The sequence below is a fragment of the Calliphora vicina genome, chromosome 5 (genome assembly GCF_958450345.1).
Source record: "Calliphora vicina chromosome 5, idCalVici1.1, whole genome shotgun sequence".
Taxonomy (NCBI): Eukaryota; Metazoa; Arthropoda; class Insecta; order Diptera; family Calliphoridae; genus Calliphora; species Calliphora vicina.
In genome coordinates this window covers 89,889,341-89,910,091 of record NC_088784.1, presented here as the reverse complement: position 1 = coordinate 89,910,091, position 20,751 = coordinate 89,889,341, and the positions used below count along the sequence as shown (strand labels likewise).

At 32.6% G+C, this 20,751-nt stretch overlaps 1 protein-coding gene across 1 annotated transcript; it reads left to right on the top strand.

The window, feature by feature from the left end:
- The first annotated feature begins 11,337 nt into the window (after window positions 1-11,337).
- Window positions 11,338-20,139, top strand: LOC135961603 (uncharacterized). Its single transcript, XM_065513129.1, has 3 exons — window positions 11,338-11,603; window positions 11,672-12,293; window positions 19,842-20,139. The coding sequence occupies exons 1-3, from the start codon at window positions 11,351-11,353 to the stop codon at window positions 20,137-20,139; spliced, it is 1,173 nt and encodes a 390-aa protein (XP_065369201.1). The 5' UTR covers window positions 11,338-11,350.
- The last annotated feature ends 612 nt before the right edge of the window (window positions 20,140-20,751 follow it).

The following is a 20,751-nucleotide window of genomic DNA, read 5'->3' as shown; positions in this document are numbered from 1 at the left end:
CGGGAACTTCTTTACAAAATTCCTTCTTAAAGTTACAATATTCAGATTCGTTGTGATGGCCAAATTTGTTGCTAATCGAATTATTCTATTATATCCACCGAATCAAATTCTTAAAGGAATTATTATTGGGTGTATGATTTAAGAATGTGGGATTTACAATAGATGACGTATCTATTTGAACGCTTTTTTTTGTTATTAAAAACTTATGTGTCATTTTGAAGGGTACATATTAGGGTATTCAATCGACTAATGATCGTTCGATTAATCGAATAATTTCTTATTTATTACATTTCGAATAACGAATAATTCGAACAATTTTATGTAGAATAATCGAATAAAAGGAATAAATGTTCATATATATTTAAATTTATTAAATTGCTTAAAATTGTTCATAATTCCAAATTTAAACAAGTAAGAAAGTATGATCGGTCCAGCCCGACCATATAATACCCTACACTAAGTAAAAGAACAAAAGGATTTTTCTTTTAAAATTTCAATAATTTATATTTTTGAGTGATTTTCGGAAGTGGGCCTTATATGGGAACTATGACCAATTATGGACCGATCACCATGAAATTAGGTCGTGTGATTTATGTCTATATGAAAGTTTACTATGTTGAATTTTGTGAGCGATTTATGCATTTTTAAGCGATTTATGCACATTAAAGTGATTTTCGGAAGCGGGTCTATATGGGATCTATGACTAATTATGGACCGATCGTAACAAAATTTGGTGACATGAATTTTGTGTATATAAAACTTATTGGGAGCGGAATTTGTGGAGATACATATATAAATTAAACATTTATGACCGATAAAGTCCAATTTAGGGAGGACATTTGTATGGGGGCTAGGTGAAATAATGGACCGATTTCAGCCAGTTTCAATAGGCTTGGTCCTATTTCATCGAAATATCTTCAAAATTGCGACCTGTACTCTGCGCACAAGGTTTACATGGACAGCCAGCCAGTCGACCAGACGGACATCGTTTAGTCGACTCAGAAAGTGAAAAAATTGTATTGTTTCTGAAATTCGACAAATAATTAAAGCCAAAGGGTCTTTCGATCACTGTAGATGAGTGTTTCGATATCTCCTTCTATAAATATATAAATATTACTGCAAGAAGTTACAATTCTAAAAACAAATCTTTAAAAATTTTTAACTTACGACTTGAACCAATGAAAATAAATGGTACGGAATAAAATATTTGTTATTTAGCTGGCGAAATATTAGAAGAATCGCAATTAATAATCAAAATATTAACTTAGATTAAAGTGGAGTTGAATGTGCTGGAGAATGTGATTTTGAAACGGTCGTCGAAAGTGATATTGAGGATGACATTTATAATGATTACATTCAAATAGATGAAGGCCATGATCTTAAAATATATGTATATAAGTGATGTTATTAACCGCGTACATAAGTATTGCAAAATATTTAATAAAACGAATGATAAACACAAATATTGCAAACTAACGTTTTGTTGCAAGAAAAGCATGGAGTTCCTCTTATATATGATTTTGAACATTGTTGAACACCTTTGTCTAACATGGTAATAAACTTTTTGCGTATTTGTAAATGCGTCAATCATGCTTCAAATTAGCCACGTTCACTGACAATGATATCAAACTTTGGACAGATTCCCTTTATTGTGTAATTCCCCAAGACCACTTTATTAAACAAAGATTCGGCAACGTTTTGTTATAAATAATTTAGAATTGTGAATAATTAATTTACTAAAGAATTAGTTAATTAATTTAAAACCCGAATTAATGAACGACATAAAAAATTTCTTAATAAGTTTATATTGTATTTGAATTCAGGATCATGTCCATCTAGCTCAAATTTTTTAAAGCTCCAAAACGGAAACTAATGGGTTTGCTAGTCAATTGTTTTGTAGATTGTTCGGGAGTTAATCTGATCCAAATATTTCTGTTGAAAATTTAATGATGGACTTTGTTTTCGAATGTTTTTTTTAACATTATCAATACTTGAATTGCTAACTTTAACGTTATTTTTTGTTTTTCTTTAACAATAAAGCTAGGTACTCTGTTCAAAATTTCGTGCGAAATGCTGTCAAACTACATATAAAATATTTGGAATGAAATATATGCGAAATAATTTCGCAAAAGTTGTACTCTGTTTTTATTGTGGAAAACATGTGAAATACATCTGGCAACCTTATTTTTCCACACGAAATAACATACGCAGCACTTCTTTCGCACGAAATTAAAAGCAACAGCGAGCTGTCAATCTGCATATAAAATTATTCGCATGAAAAAACCATGATTTTTCGCAAATATGAGTACTAGGCTTAAGATATTAAAAAACCGACATCAAAACTTCGTTCTTTACTTTTTTAACAAAATTTATATTATTCGAATAATTCGATTAATTTTAAACGTGTGATCGAATTATTCGAACAAGATAAAATCTCTTATTCGTTTTATTCGAACAAGAGAAAAATCACTTAGTGATTGATTCTTCGAAAATGACAAATTTTTAACGAATCGTCATATGCGGGAAGTTTTACTTCTTTATTTAGAAAAAAAGTAGCGCTGAAGCACACCAATTGCTCACCAAAGTTTATGGTGACTGTGTTCCATCGGTTTCAACGTGCGAGAGATGGTTTGTGCGGTTCAGAAGTGGTGATTTTGACACGGAAGACAAAAATCGCCCAGGCCAGCCAAAACAGTTTGAAGACCAAGAATTGGAAGCATTTCTCCATGAAGGTTGTTATCAAACTCAACAGGAGCTTGCAAAATCATTCGAGGCTTTTCAAGCAGCAATTTCAAAATGTTTGCAAGCAGCAGGATTCATCCAAAAGCAGGAAAATTGGGTACCATACGAATTGAAGCTGAGAAACCTTGAAAGACGATTTTGTATGTCTGAAATTCTGCTTGAACGCCATAAAAGAGAATCATTTTTGCACCGATTCCTTACTTGCGATACAAAAATTTATCCATTACAATAACCGGAAACGTAAGAGATCGTATATGAAGTCCGAATCTACATCAATGCCAAATATCCAGGGCGCCAAGGAAATTACCTGTATTTGGTTGGAGCAAAAGGGTGCTATCTATAATGAGCTGCTGAAATCTAACCAGACCATCACAGGGAACCTGTACCGAACGCAACTGATGAAACCGTAATATTCCATCACGTCAACACTAGGCGACATGTTGCAAAAGTATTGCCTATGTTTTGCCTACCCCGCATTATAGTCCAGACCGTGCCCCGTCCGACTACTATTTGTTTCGATCGATGCAGAACGCTATCTCTGGAATTCGCTTCACTTTGGAACAGAGTATCCGAATTTGGCTTGATTCGTTCTTGGCCACAAAAGATTATTGATACCCGGGAGGTATCAATAATCTACAATTGGAAATTAGTTCTCGTACTGTTAGACGCAAGGCAAATGAGGGTGATGGTATCGCTCCGTGAAAAAACTTTTGCTTTTAAAAATCCATATTGATCGTTCACAATTTGCCAAAGAACATTTAAACTGTTCGAGACAGAATAACGGATACTGAATCCAAATACAATTTAAGTGGCATTTCGTTGTTTCTAGGCAACGACAGATAGCAGCCCCATTATCCTAGACCAGCTACAGCAGGCCAATCATCTACTTAGTTGGAACAACAAACTGACGTAACTGACACAAGCAAAAATAACACTGGATCTTGTGGCAACATCCTTCATGTATCCATGGACCAGCTACAGCAGACCAATCATCTACATAACAGGAACAACAACCGTTTAACGAAACTTATACAAAAATAACAATAGTCTGGTTCTAATGGCAACATGGGAAATATGCGAAAAACAACTGAAAACAAATCTTATAAGATGGAGATGCTTTGTGTAAGCCAAATGCTCCCAAGAGGGGTAATGGAGGAAAAGAAATATAGTTCTTCCCAAAAGCCCTTAATATATAGACGAATTTATCGCAGGATCAACGCATTTGATCACCAACCGATCCGTCATCTTGTAGGTAGCCAAGGAGGATTCCTCATGCATTTGCGCTGAAATATTCGACATAATTCCACTTCCACTTCTTATTGTGCAGGAAATTTTTATGAAAGGTAGTTGTTAAACAGCAGTGAAAAACCCCATGGCCAAGTTTAAGACGTTTCTAGTATTTGTGTCTAAACTCTATGAACTTATGTCTGGCGACCACTCAGATTATTTATGATGCATTACTTCAAGTTGTTGTCTGCAGAATGTACTGGAAGAGTAAAATGTGACTTATGTCCTTCCACAAGGTACCTGTCCACTTGAGCCTTGTTGATTCGATGTTCATGGCGAGCTCCTGATAGGTGACGGGTCAGCTTATGAAGAAAATGGTCCTCGACACTATTCACGATTCTCAGCTTGTTTAGATATTCCAACATCAGCATGGATATGTTGGCGGAGCGAATACTATGGCATGTTTGGCTGCATTTATTGCCTCAGCATCTTTAAGTGGCGTGTAATGCTGACATGTGTCCGAAACTCCAACTACAATAGCTGTCGAAGTTAATAATGCAATTTTGCCTTGTCTCTCTTCAGAGTACCATACAGGGTGGAATATGGAGGTGGCAAACATCATCGGACATTGTAATCCATCTTCGATGGGTTGGAGAAAGGCCGAACATAGAGACAGAAAATTCTTCAAATGACCTTGCCCTTTCATTCAATTGTCCTCATTTACCTCATATTTTTGAATAGACGATTGGTAAATTCTCTAAATTTCTGCCAGTCTTCTTTCTTCTGGATAATGTACAATTGTCAAGCTGAAATATAATTGGAAATTACTGAACTGTCTGTTAAATGTAACTTCCTTCATACAGCTGGGGGGTTATAGGAAGATTAGTAAAGAGATGGATGGTTAATTATTTGAATTTATTTCAGTCTGCTTTTTTCCAGTAAATGTTCAATCAAGCAGCTGGAATGTAGAGTCCGAATGCTGCAACGACTATTGCGTGAAATTAACTTAAAAGTAAGTTGTCTGATCCTAGAACAACTATTTCTCGCCTGATTGTCAGTGATATTGGGCGAGCTAGTTACCGATAATTCATGTCGCTCATGGTGCAGATGGTAAATTCCTAGGTTCGATTGCCGGAGCTAAGCATTAAAATCAATTTGGTTCAGACATATATGAACGTCTTATAAGGAACTGATGTCGGGAATGCAGCCTATTGTCCGCATGCCAACTCTCCTTTTCCAAGTGTGGATAAAGAAAGTTATCTCAGTTATTTTCCCTTGCAGTTGCGGAATGATATCAATGGTGCATAAAATGATAATTGTTGTGCTGATCCAGATGTTGTTCAATCAGCAGTGGTTGCTGAATTGAATATCTTTGAACGAGTATGACTGCACGCAGAGAAGTTGGGCATGGTTACTGTAACCATTTCAATATTGTTACAAGTTTTTTAACTATATTATGATCACAGTAACCATTTACATGATTGTTGTAACCATAATATGGTTAATTTACCATTCACATGATTGTAGCAACCATATATATGGTTACAGTAAACAAATATATGTTTGTGACAACCATTCATATGATGCAGGACTTATCATATTATGTTGCTCTCGGCTTAAGGCTTATCATAATCTGAGTACAACATATTATGATAAAATTATTCATCATAAATATGGTTGCCACAAACATATATTTGTTTACTGTAACCATATATATGGTTGATATAATCATGTGAATCATAAATTAACCATATTATAGTTACCACAATCATGTAAATGGTTACTGTGACTATAATATAGTTAAAAATCTTGTAACATTATTTAAATGGTTACAGTAACCATGCCCATTATATTTTTTCTCTGCGTGTGGGGTCTTTCCTGAGCGAAGATCCAATTATCAATTCCTACCAGCGTTGCCGCTTTGGTCCAATTGGACCAAAATTGGTAGTTTGAAGTTAACAAATTGACTTTTGGTAGTTTGGTTGGTTTGTTCCGATATTTGTCGTATTTTGGTAGGCTACGATATTTCTGAATACAGAAGTATTTTTCAGAACAAAATAATTAAAATAATAACGAAAAAACTACTTATGTTAAGCCAAAATAATAAAACTACATATTTGCAAAATATGAAGATAGCATTTTTTAAAATATAATATAAAAAATGCCAAAGGGCTCTCAAAACTTTTATTTTCTAATAATATGTGTTAAACTCTGCTTCAATATCATTCTTCCTCTGGATAATTTTATAGCAGCAATAATATAATTTTAAGTTAACTATTAATTTTGAAGCGAATTCATATAGCATTTCTCAAATATTTTAAATTTGGTAGGCTTTGGTAGTTTTTAATTAGAAATTTGGTAGGAAAACTATTTTATGAGTGGCAACGCTGATTCCTACTGTTGTCGAGTTTGGTGACGTATGAAGACAACGATGTTAATGACACCCATAATTTTCATGCCTAATGTTAGCATGTAACTATCATATATTAATTTTTGAACAAATTTGGAAGCTCTTTAGTATCTCAGTTAATTTTAAAGCATTTTTACTTGGGAAATTATTAAATTCACCTCCCAAACACATTTCATATGGCAGCAAATTTAAAATGGTTCTTTTGCATAAAGTATTTAAAAAAAACTTCTGTGATCAAGCTGATTGTCTTTCAGTCCTAGAACAATAATTTTCGATAACACTGTGCGACAGCTGAAATCGGCGGGGGTTCTGCCCAGATATATCGATTTGAAGTTAGTAAGTATCAGTTTGAGAGCTTGAATGAGAACTATGTAAAATAGTTTATAGAATTCATATATTTATCTATTGTAATAATATGTTATACGATGGCTTTTTAACATGAATTCAATTTTTTATTATAAATAATAATAAACTCAATATCAATTTATTTTTGTTTCCATTATCAATTTTTGTTATCAGTTCATTGTTTCTACAAATTAACAAGAATTTGGTGATAAATTTTGATTATTTTTTCAATCAAAGAAATGACAACTGAAGTTCGCAGTGCGTTCCACACCAAAAATTATTCTCAAATAACACAGGGCGGCGGCGTATCTTTTTTGGAATCAATTAAGATACATGTGATAATGAAGTTATAAGCCCATAAATTATGTTTCTTTGAATTGAATCTTGGTTCTCACCAAGATGACTCTAAAACGATTTTTTTTATCGAAATATTCTAATTAAAATGACATGCAAGTTATTGTAATATTATTTAATAATTTTCACAACAGTTTAGGAGATATTTCAAAGAGTTGTGGCAAACATATTTGTATACTTTTACTTTGCTTTTGTAATAATAAATGAAACAATTATTTATCAATCGTTTTTTGAATTTGAGTTAAAAAAAGAACCTTTTTTATAAAATTGAAAACATATTGTTGGTCTTTTTATTAAAAATCTAAATACGTGCCATCAAATTGATGACCCCACATTTTAAAGATTTTAATTTGTAAGAATATAAACTTCAGAAGACGATTTTTCATTTCTACCATCAAATTCTCCTTATATGGAAATTTCTAGAGTCGCTGTTAAAGCTTCATTATTTTGGTTTTGGTTTAAACAACTGGAGTCGCAGTTTATAAAGGCTGGTTGTGCTCAAGAATCAACAAAATTTCAAACAATTGTGGCATCAATAGATGCCAACATCCTCGAGAAAGGGCATAACGTCTTAATCAACCCTTGGGCTGCTAACATGTATGAAACGTTGAAAGCAAAACTCATCAGTTAATTTTAAGACTCCGAAAATAAGCGTCTCAACTTTTAACTGAAGTCAAATTATCGAACGGAAAACCATCATATTTGTTAAGTCAAATGCGTTCCTTAACTCAAGGTAAAGTATCGGAAGATATTTTAAAACAACTTGCAGTGGCTACCCTCCTAAATGAAAGCAATTTTATCCGTCAGTGAAGACCGCTTAAAGACCATGATAGATAAAATTTGCGATTGAACTCCACAAGATTTTCTTGTCATCAGAAAACCTTATGAGCAGACTCGATAATATTGAACGTCAGCTAGAATATAATGCCCATTAACTACATTCAATAGGGTCAAATAATCAATGGCGAATGTTATGCCAATTTATTGGGTCAATTTAATGAGGATTTGAAAAAAACACGACAGCATTTGGCAAAGAAAAAAGTTCTTTTTCACGAGGACAATGCAAAGGTGCACACATGTGCAGTTTCCATGGCAAAAATCTATAAAGTAGGCACCGACTGATTATTTCTTGTTCCCAAACCTGATCCAACGATGAAATCCTCTCACAACCAAATAGTCACTGGTCATAATAGTCATAATAACTGGATAATAGGGCGGATGAGGGAGCAAATTGTAGCCTAATTCATTTAGTTTTCCATGGAAACTGCAACACACGATTGTGAGCAAACACGGAAGCCATCTAGTGGAAAGCTTTTACATACCCAAGTGATAATTCAAAATTAAAACTACTGAGCTCAAGGGCTCAACAAAGGTTTTCCATCTGGGTTCGTCGTTAGCAATATTCTTGATTTCGCTCCAGGAAACACCACCCTCCGCAGCTTCCACAACGAAAACACTTTCGGCTTCCTGGAGGTGTTCACTCGATACCTTGTCTTATTACATCATCTAGTGGTTTGCGTAGGTATTTGTGATGAAGTTAGGCCAGAATATTCACAGAATCCTACGCAGACAACGATTCACAAAAGCTTACATTGCTTGCAATTCACGGTTGGATGGGTTCAACGTTTCATATGCTTTTTGTGTCTCTGGATATGGTTGTGGATTACCAAACAGAAAAGAGCACGCCGATAGCAGCCTTAGCTTTACATAAACGTGACTTTATATCTTCACTGGAACCACCAGAACTGTAGGCAATACTTCCGAGATATGTGAAGGAGGTTACTGATTCTATTTCAGCGCCATACAGAGTAAAAGTCGTATTTTTTGTTTTGCCAATGCTTTCAGCTTAGATGACATATGGAAACTTTTATGAGCGAAAAGACAAATGTCGTCTGCATAATCATGACATCTAGCATGCCATGAAGACCCCATGTAATACCAGTGGGATCGCGTTGATCAGTACGTTGTCCAATACAATGTTGAATAATGAGAGCGAGAGAACACAACCTTGTCTAACGCCTTTTAACTTGGTATCCCTATTGCTTAGGGTTCTATCGTAGTTGATACGACAGCTTGCACATTGATACGTTGCCCTAATTAACTTTATGATTTAGTGCGGCACTCCCTTACACCATTTAACAGATTGCACAACTATTAAATTGTGTACTGTGTTGACATGATCTAAGCATGATCGATGAGGACGAAAACCTGCTTGTTCCCTTCTTAAATGGGTACCAAGAGCATTCATAAGACGTTTGCTAATTATATGTGCACATAATTTATTGGTCATGCAAAGAAGTGTAATCCCCCGCCAATTTTTGCAATTGGATAAATCCTCATTTTTGGGGAGTTCTCGTGGTAGTCTGCTATCAATGGCTGTCAAACACAATCTAAATAACTCAGCTTGTTCTAATTTAGACAGGAATCAACTGACAGATACTTGTTAACAGGAGCAGTGTTGCCCTTTCAGTTAAATCACGGACTTATTGACCCACCCTGGTAATTTAACGAATTGTTTCACTTTTCTCTAAATCGCGAGTTTTTCAAAAATTGACAAATTCGACAATTGACAAAATCAACTTTCCGAAGCCCCCAAATTCTTCCAGCTTGGTTGCTATTTAAAATCGCGAAAATCGGTTCACAAAAAAACCAGGACAAGCTCGATTTTTGACCTATTTTTGACCTATATCTGGATTACTAAATCATTAATATAGACAATATGGATATCTAATGATAGATATTTCAAAGACCTTTGCAACGACGAATTTAAGACCATAAGTTGGACCTAGAATGGGTCAAAATCGGAAAAAATAATTTTTAACCCGAATTTTTTTCACTAAATATTAAAAAAAAAATTAAAAAACAAAAAAAAATTAAAAAAAAAACAATTTAAATTTAAAAAAAAAAATTAAAAAAATTTTACAAAAAATTAAAAAAACAACTTTTGAAAAAAAAAGTTTGTTTACCTAAAAATATTTAAAATTTTTATTTTGAAGTATAATATATATAGCTCTCTTACTTGTTATACCCTTCACCTACGTGAGAAGGGTATATAAAAGTTTGTCATTCCGTTTGTAATTTCCACAATATAATTTTCCGATCCTATAAAGTATATACTATATTCTGGATCCTTATAGATAGCAGAGTCGATTAAGCCATGTCCGTTTGTCTGTCTGTCTGTTTCTTAAAATCAATTTTCAAAAGACCCCAGATATCTTTGGGATCCAAATCTTCAATAATTCTGTCAGACATACTTTCGAGAAGTCTACTATTTAAAATCAGCAAAATTGGTCCACAAATGGCTGAGGACAACCTCGATTTTTTACCTATATCTGGATTACTAAGTCATTAATATAGACAATATGGATATCTAATGATAGATATTTCAAAGACCTTTGCAACGACGAATATAAGACCATAAGTTGCACCTACAATGGGTCAAAATCGGAAAAAAAATTTTAACCAGAATTTTTTTTTCACCAAAAGTTTTTTTCGCTAAATATTAAAAAAAAAATTGAAAAAAACAAAAAAAAAATTTACTGGATTGAATGATATATATTAGGTAAAAAGATGTGTTTTTAAAAACTGACATTTCATTGTATTGTCACTCCTTCTGTGACGGCTTAAAATGTCATGGTCACCAAAAAGTAACATTTTTGTAGCCCTGTGTTGTCTTTATGTAAACGACTAGTCATGTATACTATATTTATACTAATATTTGAGCTATAACGGTTTTCAATTTCCAACACTTACCACAGAATTTGGAATAATAAACAAGACAATTTTGAAAAGTTAAAAACTGACAACAAACTACCAAAAGAATTTTAATTTATTTACATTAAATAAAACAAAAATACCCTAAAATGTCTACCAAAATCATTTTACAAAAAAAAGTAAACTAAGTAAGATATGAAAAAAGAATGATTCAAAGTAAATAACCGTGCAATCACCATCATTGTCGACCAATCTCAGCTCGTCAGAGAAATGTCTACAAATATTTACTCAATTTTAGAATTTGTAGACATGAAAATACAATTTAGTTTCGTTAAAGCCGCAATATTAGAAGAGGAGTGCTGCAAAGGTAAGAGAGAGAGAGAGATCGATGTTTTTTCAATTTTGAAGTTCTTTTATTTTTAATTTTGGTATAAAAGCCATAGATAACAATTTCTAAAAGTCAGTTAGTTACAGAGAATAGAAAATAAGTGTTGAAATATAACATCAAACAATTTATGAAAAATTTAACGGTTTTTAATAAAAAAAAGTGTTCGGAAAATGAGTGTATATTTAGCTTTGCTTAGTTTAATAGTGAGTCTAGTGGGTGTTTTAAACTCGTGCTCTGCTTTGGAGTTAAAAACAAATGAGACAACCGAAGATATTTCATATCGCCAGGCTAGGCGCAGTCCTTTGAAAGATAGTTGTGTAACCAGTGATGATAGCACCGGTACTTGTATGTCACGTTTCAAGTGTCTAAGCTCGGGAGGCTCACCCAAAGGCTATTGCAGTTCATTTGGGGTTTGTTGTGAAAGTATGTCTAAATATCTAAAATTAAGTAAAGAACAATTATAAAAATTTTTATATTTTTTCTACTCCCAGCCAATCTCCAGTGTAATTCTGTGTCCAAATTGAAACGCACCATTATTAAGAATCCCACCAATATCAATGCCAACCCCTGTGTCTACACCATACAACCCTACAGTGCCGATGTCTGTCAACTTTTAATACAATTCCAAAGATTCGAAATAGAACCACCTGTTTACGATGCCGCCAATAATATTCTAGAATGTGGTGATAACTTATCAATAGGTGATTTTACTTTGTGTGGTGATAATACGGGACAACATTTATATGTACCCTTCAATGTGGCCAATGGGGTATCCGAAGTCAGTTTAACCTTTAATCTACCCAATCGTTGGCCTTCTTCCATATGGCGTTTGGTTGTCACCCAACTGGAATGTCCCGCCCAGCCCAGGAGACGTTCACAGTCATTTATGCCGTTCGTTAATGGCAATAATTTACAAAGTCTACGCACCATATTCTCGTCACACAGTAATGCTGATTTAGAGCTGTTGGCTCCACATGGTTGTCATCAGTACTATACGCAGTTGTCGGACAATATCAAGAGTTTCAACTACAAGGCAGATGGTTCAACGTACTATTTGCCCAATATGAATTATGTCATTTGTATTAAGCCAACTGGTGGAGCAAATATGATTGAGTAAGTAGAGGAATACACAAATATATATTTTTTGGCTGACATGTTAATTAACTGTCAAATGAGGGGAAAACATGTTTTTATAGTTTTCATTGTTAGAGAATGTGCTATTAATTAGCAGCACATTGAAATTGTGTAATGGCAAAAAAAAACGAGTAGTTTGAACATAAATATTTTCTTAATTAAAAGTGATAGTAAATTTTAGCAAAAAAATGCTTTACAATGACTTCAAATTAGAGTTCCTACTCGGGAAAATTTTTTTTTTGGACATTTTGACAGAGCAGCACGAAAAAATATAACCATATACGGACACCACTACGTGATAAAAGACCAAACTAAATTTTGGTCTTGGTCTATGAATTTTTTTTAAAGTTTTTTGCGATTTTGATCTTGAAGAAGAAGATTTTTTGATTTTATATGTTCACAATTTTTGTTCTTTATGACAAGGGCTCCGAGAGTAAATCAAAATTCCAAACACCAAGGCCCCAAATCTTTGGGGGACCATAAAAGTACATGACTTTGCCCAAAACTGGAAGACACAGGTATTTTTTTTTGGTATTTTATGTCCGTATATGGTTATATTTCCATGACTTAAAAAATTACACACAGACTCGATTAGTTCAGAAGTTATAAAGAAAAACGTTATTAAAAGTACGTTTTCTCATAACAAAAATTTAAGCAAATACGTACAGTCATCGTCTAAAGAAAGTGTACAACTTGTTTTTACATTTAAAACATTTTATTTACATATTAAAAAACTATTTTTTCTCCAGTTCTAGTATATTTAACAAAACATTTAATTGTTCTCTTGCAATATATAAACAAAAAACTAAACTAGTTCAACTGCAACAAAAACAGTAACAACAAAACCAAAAATACTCCATTTTTAACGCGTCAAAAGAAAGTGTACAGTTTAGGGAAATTAGAAGAAAAAACGTGTTTAGTATTTTATTTGACATCTTTTGGGTTTTAAAACCGTTTCAAGCCTCCTTGGCATTGTTTCTACCAATTTTGATGTCACCTATGTTGGGATTTTGAACCACTCTTCCTGCAGGATTTCGTGTAGAGAGTCATTGCTGGTAATATTTCATTTTCTGATCTGTCTGTCAAAATGCTCCCACAGATGTTCAATGGGATTAATGTTTAGGTAATCGGTTTTACTCATCAAACTATCAATAAATATGAGTTTTCCCATGCCACTTGCCGCCATACACCCCCACACCATCACCTAACCACCACCATGCTTTACGGTGGATAGTACATTTTTTGGTCGAACTCTTGATTTTTGCTTCTCCAAATTTTACTCCTTTTTTTACTTAGGAAAATCTCAAACTTGCTTTCGTCCGTAAACAGCACATTATACCAAAACAATTTTCTTGGTTTTTATACCTGTTTGCGAATTCTCGAAGTCGCTCTTTATTTCGTTTGGAAATGTGGGGTTATTCTCTCGGAACTCCACCATATAGAGCATTTGGGTGTAGCTCGGCGAACCGTACTGTTACTAACTCTCACTCCAGACGAATCTGTTAATTCTTCGCATAATTTTACTGCACTTACTGTGAATACTTTCTTCAATGGCTTCACAATCGATCGTATTTCAAGGTTGTTAAGGCGTTTTGGTGTTCCGGCACGTTGCTGTTCTTCTAAAATTCTAAATTTTTTTGTTTGTCTATAATTTTTTTTACAGTATTATGGCTTCTTCCTATTATAGAAGAGATTTCACGTGACGATTTGCCTTCATTTTTAAATTTTATGACTTACTTTCTTGTTTCAATTGCAGTTTGTTTTCCCATTTTGGTTTTAAAGTTCTCGCGATCAAACAAGAAAAGCTACTATCTTAAAATCTCATGAGACTAGCAGCAAGATCCACAAAAAATTATAATCTAGGCAAAAATAAAGAATAACAATATATTTTTTTATGTAGCTAGAAAAATCTTATTGCAATTCTAAATGTGTACACTTTTTTCTGACGCATTAAAAATGGAGTATTTTTGGTTTTGTTGTTACTGTTTTTGTTGCAGTTGAAATAGTTTAGGTTTTTGTTTATATATTGCAAGAGAACAATTAAATGTTTTGTTAAATATACTAGAACTGGAGAAAAAATTGTTTTTTAATATGTAAATAAAATGTTTTAAATGTAAAAACAAGTTGTACACTTTCTTTAGACGCTGACTGTATGTAGATAACAGAACACAGTTGAATCAATTTCAATTTATATGGTAAAACACAGGTGCTTAAATTTGTATAGGAATTTATATGTAAAAACGTACTTTTAATAACGTTTTTCTTTATAACTCCTGAACTAATCGAGTCTCTTCGTCCTAATACCTTGTTCTTTTTGAATTTTTAACACTGCAATCTTTGATATTTTTAACATTGAAATATTCTTTTTGAATTTTTAACACTGCAATCTTTGATATTTTTAACATTGAAATATATACTCCGAAAAATGACCTTTAACCTTTTGAATGTAAACAATTTTATTCACACCATTTTAATGACAATACCTTTGGCTTTAAAAATTATGCTGGTCTTTCAGTAGTTTCAAAGTTATGGGCAATTATATGTATATAATTTTAGACAATTTAAAAAAAAAATTTCAATTTTCAAATCGTGATATTTTTGAAATGGAATGGGTTTCCGATGATTTGAGAATACCCTTTGGAACCGTAATATATGTGGTAAATTTCATTAATATTGAAGATGACAAATCCAAAAATACCAGTTTCTGTCCGTTTTGACATGTTTTAATGACCTTACAAAATTTTAAGTTCTCAAGAATTTCGAAATTAGCTTTATAAGTTCAAAATTCATTTATAGCCTAAACCACTATAATGGGCAGGGTATATTGCATTTAGGCAGATGTTTCAACACCCAACAAATTAGACCAATAGGACTCAGAATCAATTTCTCAGTTGATTTAACGATGACCGTCCGTCCGTCTGACTGGCTGGCAGTCTTGACATGGACTTGTATGCAAAGTACAGATCGCAATTCTGAAAATATTTGGATACAATTTAAACACACATTTTTTCTGCCCAAGGACGAAGCCTTGAAATCGGTCCATTAAACACAGTTTTTATACCTTAAACCACAAAACATATATGTATATTCTGGATCGTTTTAGATAGCGAAGTCGATATAGCCATGTCCGTCTGTATGTTGAAATCAACTTTCCGTAGCCCCCAAACAACTTACATTCATACATAAATATCTCCGGAATTCTTCCGGCTTGGGATATAAGGAAAAAACCAGGAAAACCTCGATTTTTTACGTATTTTTGATCTATATCTGGACTACTAAGTCATTAATATAGACAATATGGATATCAAATGATAGATATTTCAACGGCATATATATGTCTAAATTAAGTCTGACCTACAATTGCTCAAAATCTGGAAAAATATTTTTTAGCCAGAATTTTTTTTCACCAAAAAATTTTTTTTTTCACAAATAAATTAAAAAAAAAAAATGTTTCCCATAAAATTTTTTTCCCTAATAAATTAAAAAAATCAAGAAAAAGAGGAAGTATTTTTGGAAGTCTAACTCATGGATTTTTGGCATGGAAACTGCGCATGTGTGTACCCTTTTGTGCACCCGATTGTGAGAAACAGCGGCAGCCATCTTGCAGAAAGCTTGCTTATACCCAAGTGATCATTCAAAATTAAAATCAACGAGCCGTGTGGCTCTGGCTTCCACAATCTCTCGCATATTTCAATCTCCGATCGGCGATCATCATATTGTGATTTTTTGTTTTCAATTGTTTCGGGCGTCCATAACCACTTTTTTACCATTGAAATTGATGGTGCAAGTTTAGCCTTTATTTGAGTGAAGGCTAACTTTTTTCCGCAAAAAATAATGCCAATGAACAGATTAAATTCACTTTTTTCCAATTTCTCCTCAAGTCACGAGGTAATTTGCTATCAATGGCTACCAAACACAAACTAAATGCAGCTTGTTCAAATTTTAACAAGAGTCAACTGACAGATGTCTGTTGACAGGAGAAGTGTTGCCCTTTCAGTTAAGTTCCGGGAAATTCAGAAAATTTGAATTGTCTTATAATAACACAGTGAAAAAAACACACGATCATGACTACCAAAGGGTAGTAAAACCCTATACTCAGTTTGTCCATTTTGGTGACCGATTTTTTTTTATGGGCCCCCAAAGTTTCTGAAAATCAGTTGGGCCTCTAAAAAAGGTGTCATCAGTTTTTGGTTAACAGCTAATTCAGACTTTGTGATACGGCTTAACTTTATATGCCAATAATATAGCTAAAATTCCACCATATAAATTTTGTTACAATTCCAAAAAATAACTTTCTCGTGCGCTTTTGTTGAAAAAATATAGGAAGAAAATTTTTTTTTTTACTTTTTTTAGAATAACTTCCAGGGTCTCCTAATTTTTCACTAACAATGTTTAGCAAAGTTTTAGCTACGGTAAAGTTGAACATCTCTTGAGAACATATCAATGCATTCTGAACGTGTCTAGTCACTCTAAATAGCACATAAAGATCACTTTGTACCTTAACAATTTTCGTTTTTACTATTTTTTACGCTAAATCAAAGATTTTTTGTTAACATAGTTGATCAAGTCCACACTTCTATGTTGTGCTGTATTATTTACTCGGCTGAGATGTTCGGAATGGGGATCAATGAGTGGACCTTCAATGTCACATTTAAAAATAATCGCCAAAAAGCCATTTATGATCCGAATGAGCTGAAATTTAAAATGTGGATAGTCCTTGAGAATATCTACAAAAATATGCTTTTATCTGTAGGTATCTCTTTTAGTTAAAGAGATATTTAAATTATTTTTTTTTTGAATGTTGCTCGTTCTTTTTTTTTGTATTTTATATATGATGGGCCTACGAAAGGTCAAAATTTGTTTTTTATATACGACGTATATTTGCGATAAAATTCTAAAGGAAATAAAATAAACCTGATAACAATTATTTCATCCCTATAAAAAGTTACACGCATCCAAAGTTGAAGCATCTTTTTATATATTTCAACTTTGTATGCGTGTGTTTTTTAAGTTTTTTCTCAAAAAAGTCCCCATATTTTTTCTTTTATAAAAATCTAATTTTGTTCGTGGCTATATACATTTTTTTGTGATCTGGAAAGAGAACTTAATGCAAAAACGTATAAAGTAAAATTTGACTAACTTAAGCGGACATTGTACCCCCCAGCCCTATCCAAACTTGGCCAATTTTGAAACAAAATTTTAGGTTTAAGTAAAAAATTCTAAAAACACAAAGCACCGATCCTCAAAAGCTCGTCATATTTGTATAGCCCTATATATTGTTTATATACAACGTCAAAGTGGGTTATTTTCTAAAAAAAAACTCAGTTTTTGGAACACATTTTCCCCGTTTTAGGAATTTCGGTGTTTGAAAACAAATAATGGCAACATTAGTAATGCCATTTACTTAAGAACATTTAGATCTATATTACTTACAAATGTTATTGTGATGTCTGTAACTGTTCAAATTTTACATTAATTCAAAGTTTTTATTTTTCTTGATTTTTTTTCAAAGTTTTCATTTTGTGGCTGAAAATCATAAAAATAAATAAAATATTTTCCAAGGAAAATTTCAAACATTTTTCAAAAACAAAAAAATATAAATGAAAATGAAATTATATTTTTCAAGAATTCTAGATTTAATTTTAAAACATAAAATATGAAAAAATCTTAATATTTAAGAAATTATTTATAAATGTTATGAATTGAAATCAATGAAATCAAATCATACTATTTATGTTGAAACTTTTTTCTGTGTAGTAAAAAACTAAAATTTTTAAGCTACAAAGTGATTTTTGGCAGCTATTTAGAATGCCTAGATATGTTCAGATTGCATTGATATGTTCACTAGAGTTATTCAGATTTATCGTAGCTACAACATTGCAAAATATTGTTATCGAAAAATTAGGAGTCCCTGGAAGTTATTCTAAAAGAAGTAAAAAAAAATGTTTTTCTTCCTATAGTTTTTCAACAAAAGTGCACGAAAAAGCTATTTTTTGGAAATAAATTTTAACAAAATTTATTTGGCGGACTCTTAGTTATATTATTGCCATATAAAGTTAAGCTGTATCACAAAGTCTGAATTACCTGTTAACCAAAAACTGATGACACCTTTTTTAGAGGCCCAACTGATTTTCTAAACTTTGGGGGTCCATAAAAAAAAATCGGTCACCAAAATGGACAAACTGAGTATAGGGTTTTACTATCCTTTGGTAGTAGAGTCGAACCTATACTGTCATGATCTTGTGTTTTTCCAAAAGTCTTCATTTGTTGCATAGTGTAATTAATATCGTGACTACTATACAATATACTTTTCCTCTTTGCCTCCCACCAAACTGTACAACCATAAGTAATAATGGCCTTACAACCGATGTGTAAATCCAGTTTACCATAACTGGTCCTAGTCCCCAATTCTTACCAATAGAGTTCCTGCATTTCCTGAGCGTTGCTAATGTGGTTGGTATCTATATTGATCTAAAGATCTAGTTTTTGTTCATACAAAACGCTATAGTTATGCTGCGAACAATAAAGCCCCCAAATAACTTACATAGATAATTGATACATCAATATTTCCACAATAATCCAAATTAGGTTATTATTTAAAATCGAAAAAACTTCCCTATAAATGGCTGAGATATAAGCAAAAACAGCGATTACCTCGATTTTGCCACAAAAATTTCTTTTCACCAAAAATATTTTGTTCACCAATATTTATACCCTACACCACCATAGTGGGGAGGGTATAATGCGATTGTGCAGATGTTTGTAACGCCCAAAAATATTAGTATAACACCTACCTTAAAGTATACCGATCGACTTAGAATCACTTTATGAGTCGATGTCTGTCCGTCCGTCCGTCCGTCTGGCTGGCTGGTCGGCTGGCTGTCCATGTAAACCTTGTGCGCAGAGTACAGGTCGCAATTTTGAAGATATTTCGATCAAATTTGGTACATATTATTTTTTCGGTCCAAGGATAAAGCCTATTGAAACTGGCTGAAATCGGTCCATTATTTCACCTAGCCCCTATACAAATGTCCTTCCGAAATTGGACTTTATCGGTCATAAATGTTTAATTTATATATGTATCTCCACAAATTCCGCTCCCAATAAGTTTTATATATACAAAATTCATGTCACAAAATTTTGTTATGATCGGTCCATAATTAGTCATAGCTCCCATATAGACCCGCTTATTTTTCTTAAAATATACTTGGGTGAAGGGTATATAAGATTCGACACATCCGAATTAGTCTTTATAAAAAACACACTTTTTAAAAAACCGGTTTGTCGGTTAACCGAAAATTGGACTTTTTCAGAAAACCGGTTCATCAGTTAACCGGTTCGCTAAAAACAGAGATTTCGAAGAAAAACCGTTTTTTCGGTTAACCGGATTATAAACACTAATCAGAATATAGCACTTGTACTCAAAAAAGCTCCTTTTTAAGTTTGAAAAAATGTATATTTTTTAAAGACGAATTTATATATTAATATACTAATTACATATTTATTTAACCTTTGCCTTTTTTCCAGATATCAAGCTCAAAAATTCTCAATGTCCAATGCAATTCAAGGCAGCATGGGTTACGATGGAGACTGTCACAGTACGGTGCAAACACCTCCCCGGCGTGAAGACTATCTAATGATACCACAATCGTATGTGGCCAATAGTCTAAATATTATGCCCAGCTATTATTGTGGCACATCGCTACAAACTAGCCCTTCAATTGTGGCTTCGGCGCCATTTTTAATTTATTTTTCAAGTGATAGTTTTACCGATCAAACGGAAACGGGCTTTAATATAAGATATACTGTAAGAACAATGTACTAAAACTAAATAGAGTAAACAATTATTATCTAAAAACATTATTTTTAAGTTATTTGGTCTTGGAATTTTAGGGGGAAATTTCTTTAATAATTTTGTACAATTGTTTATTTTAAATTTTAATTTCTTTTTAGCATTATATTTTATATCTTTTATATTTTATTTTACTTTATATTTACTATATATTAAGTAATATAATCATCATCCATTAGTTTTTTTTTTTAAATAAATGAAATATTTAGTCTAATCGATTTTAATGTATTTCCTGTTATATTTTATAAATTGTTTCTGCACACAGCAACAGAAAAACAAATACTATTTTCTATGTTGTCTAAGGTCATTTTAAAAATTATTTAGTTGGTCCATTTGCGATACCATATTGTGGTGTTTATTTAAATTTCTTTTTCTCTAAATTTCTTGTTCTTTTTTGGAATATCATTAAACGTTGTCAGACAAAATGCACAAAAAAAATAAGAATTCCCATAAAAAAGTCTATTGAAATTTACAGTGACCAACAAAAGTAAAAAAAACACCGTTACCACCAAAATTTATGCAAATAATTTTAAATTATGAAAATAAAATTTTTGGTGACGAAATGAAAAATTTCGATTCAAACTA

Bases quoted from the DNA above. Each gene is read 5' to 3' on its own strand.
- LOC135961603 (XM_065513129.1), top strand. From the start codon at position 11,351: ATGAGTGTATATTTAGCTTTGCTTAGTTTAATAGTGAGTCTAGTGGGT. The intron at 11,604-11,671 runs GTATGTCTAAAT...TTCTACTCCCAG, and splicing joins ATTTGGGGTTTGTTGTGAAA to CCAATCTCCAGTGTAATTCT. The intron at 12,294-19,841 runs GTAAGTAGAGGA...CCTTTTTTCCAG, and splicing joins GGTGGAGCAAATATGATTGA to ATATCAAGCTCAAAAATTCT.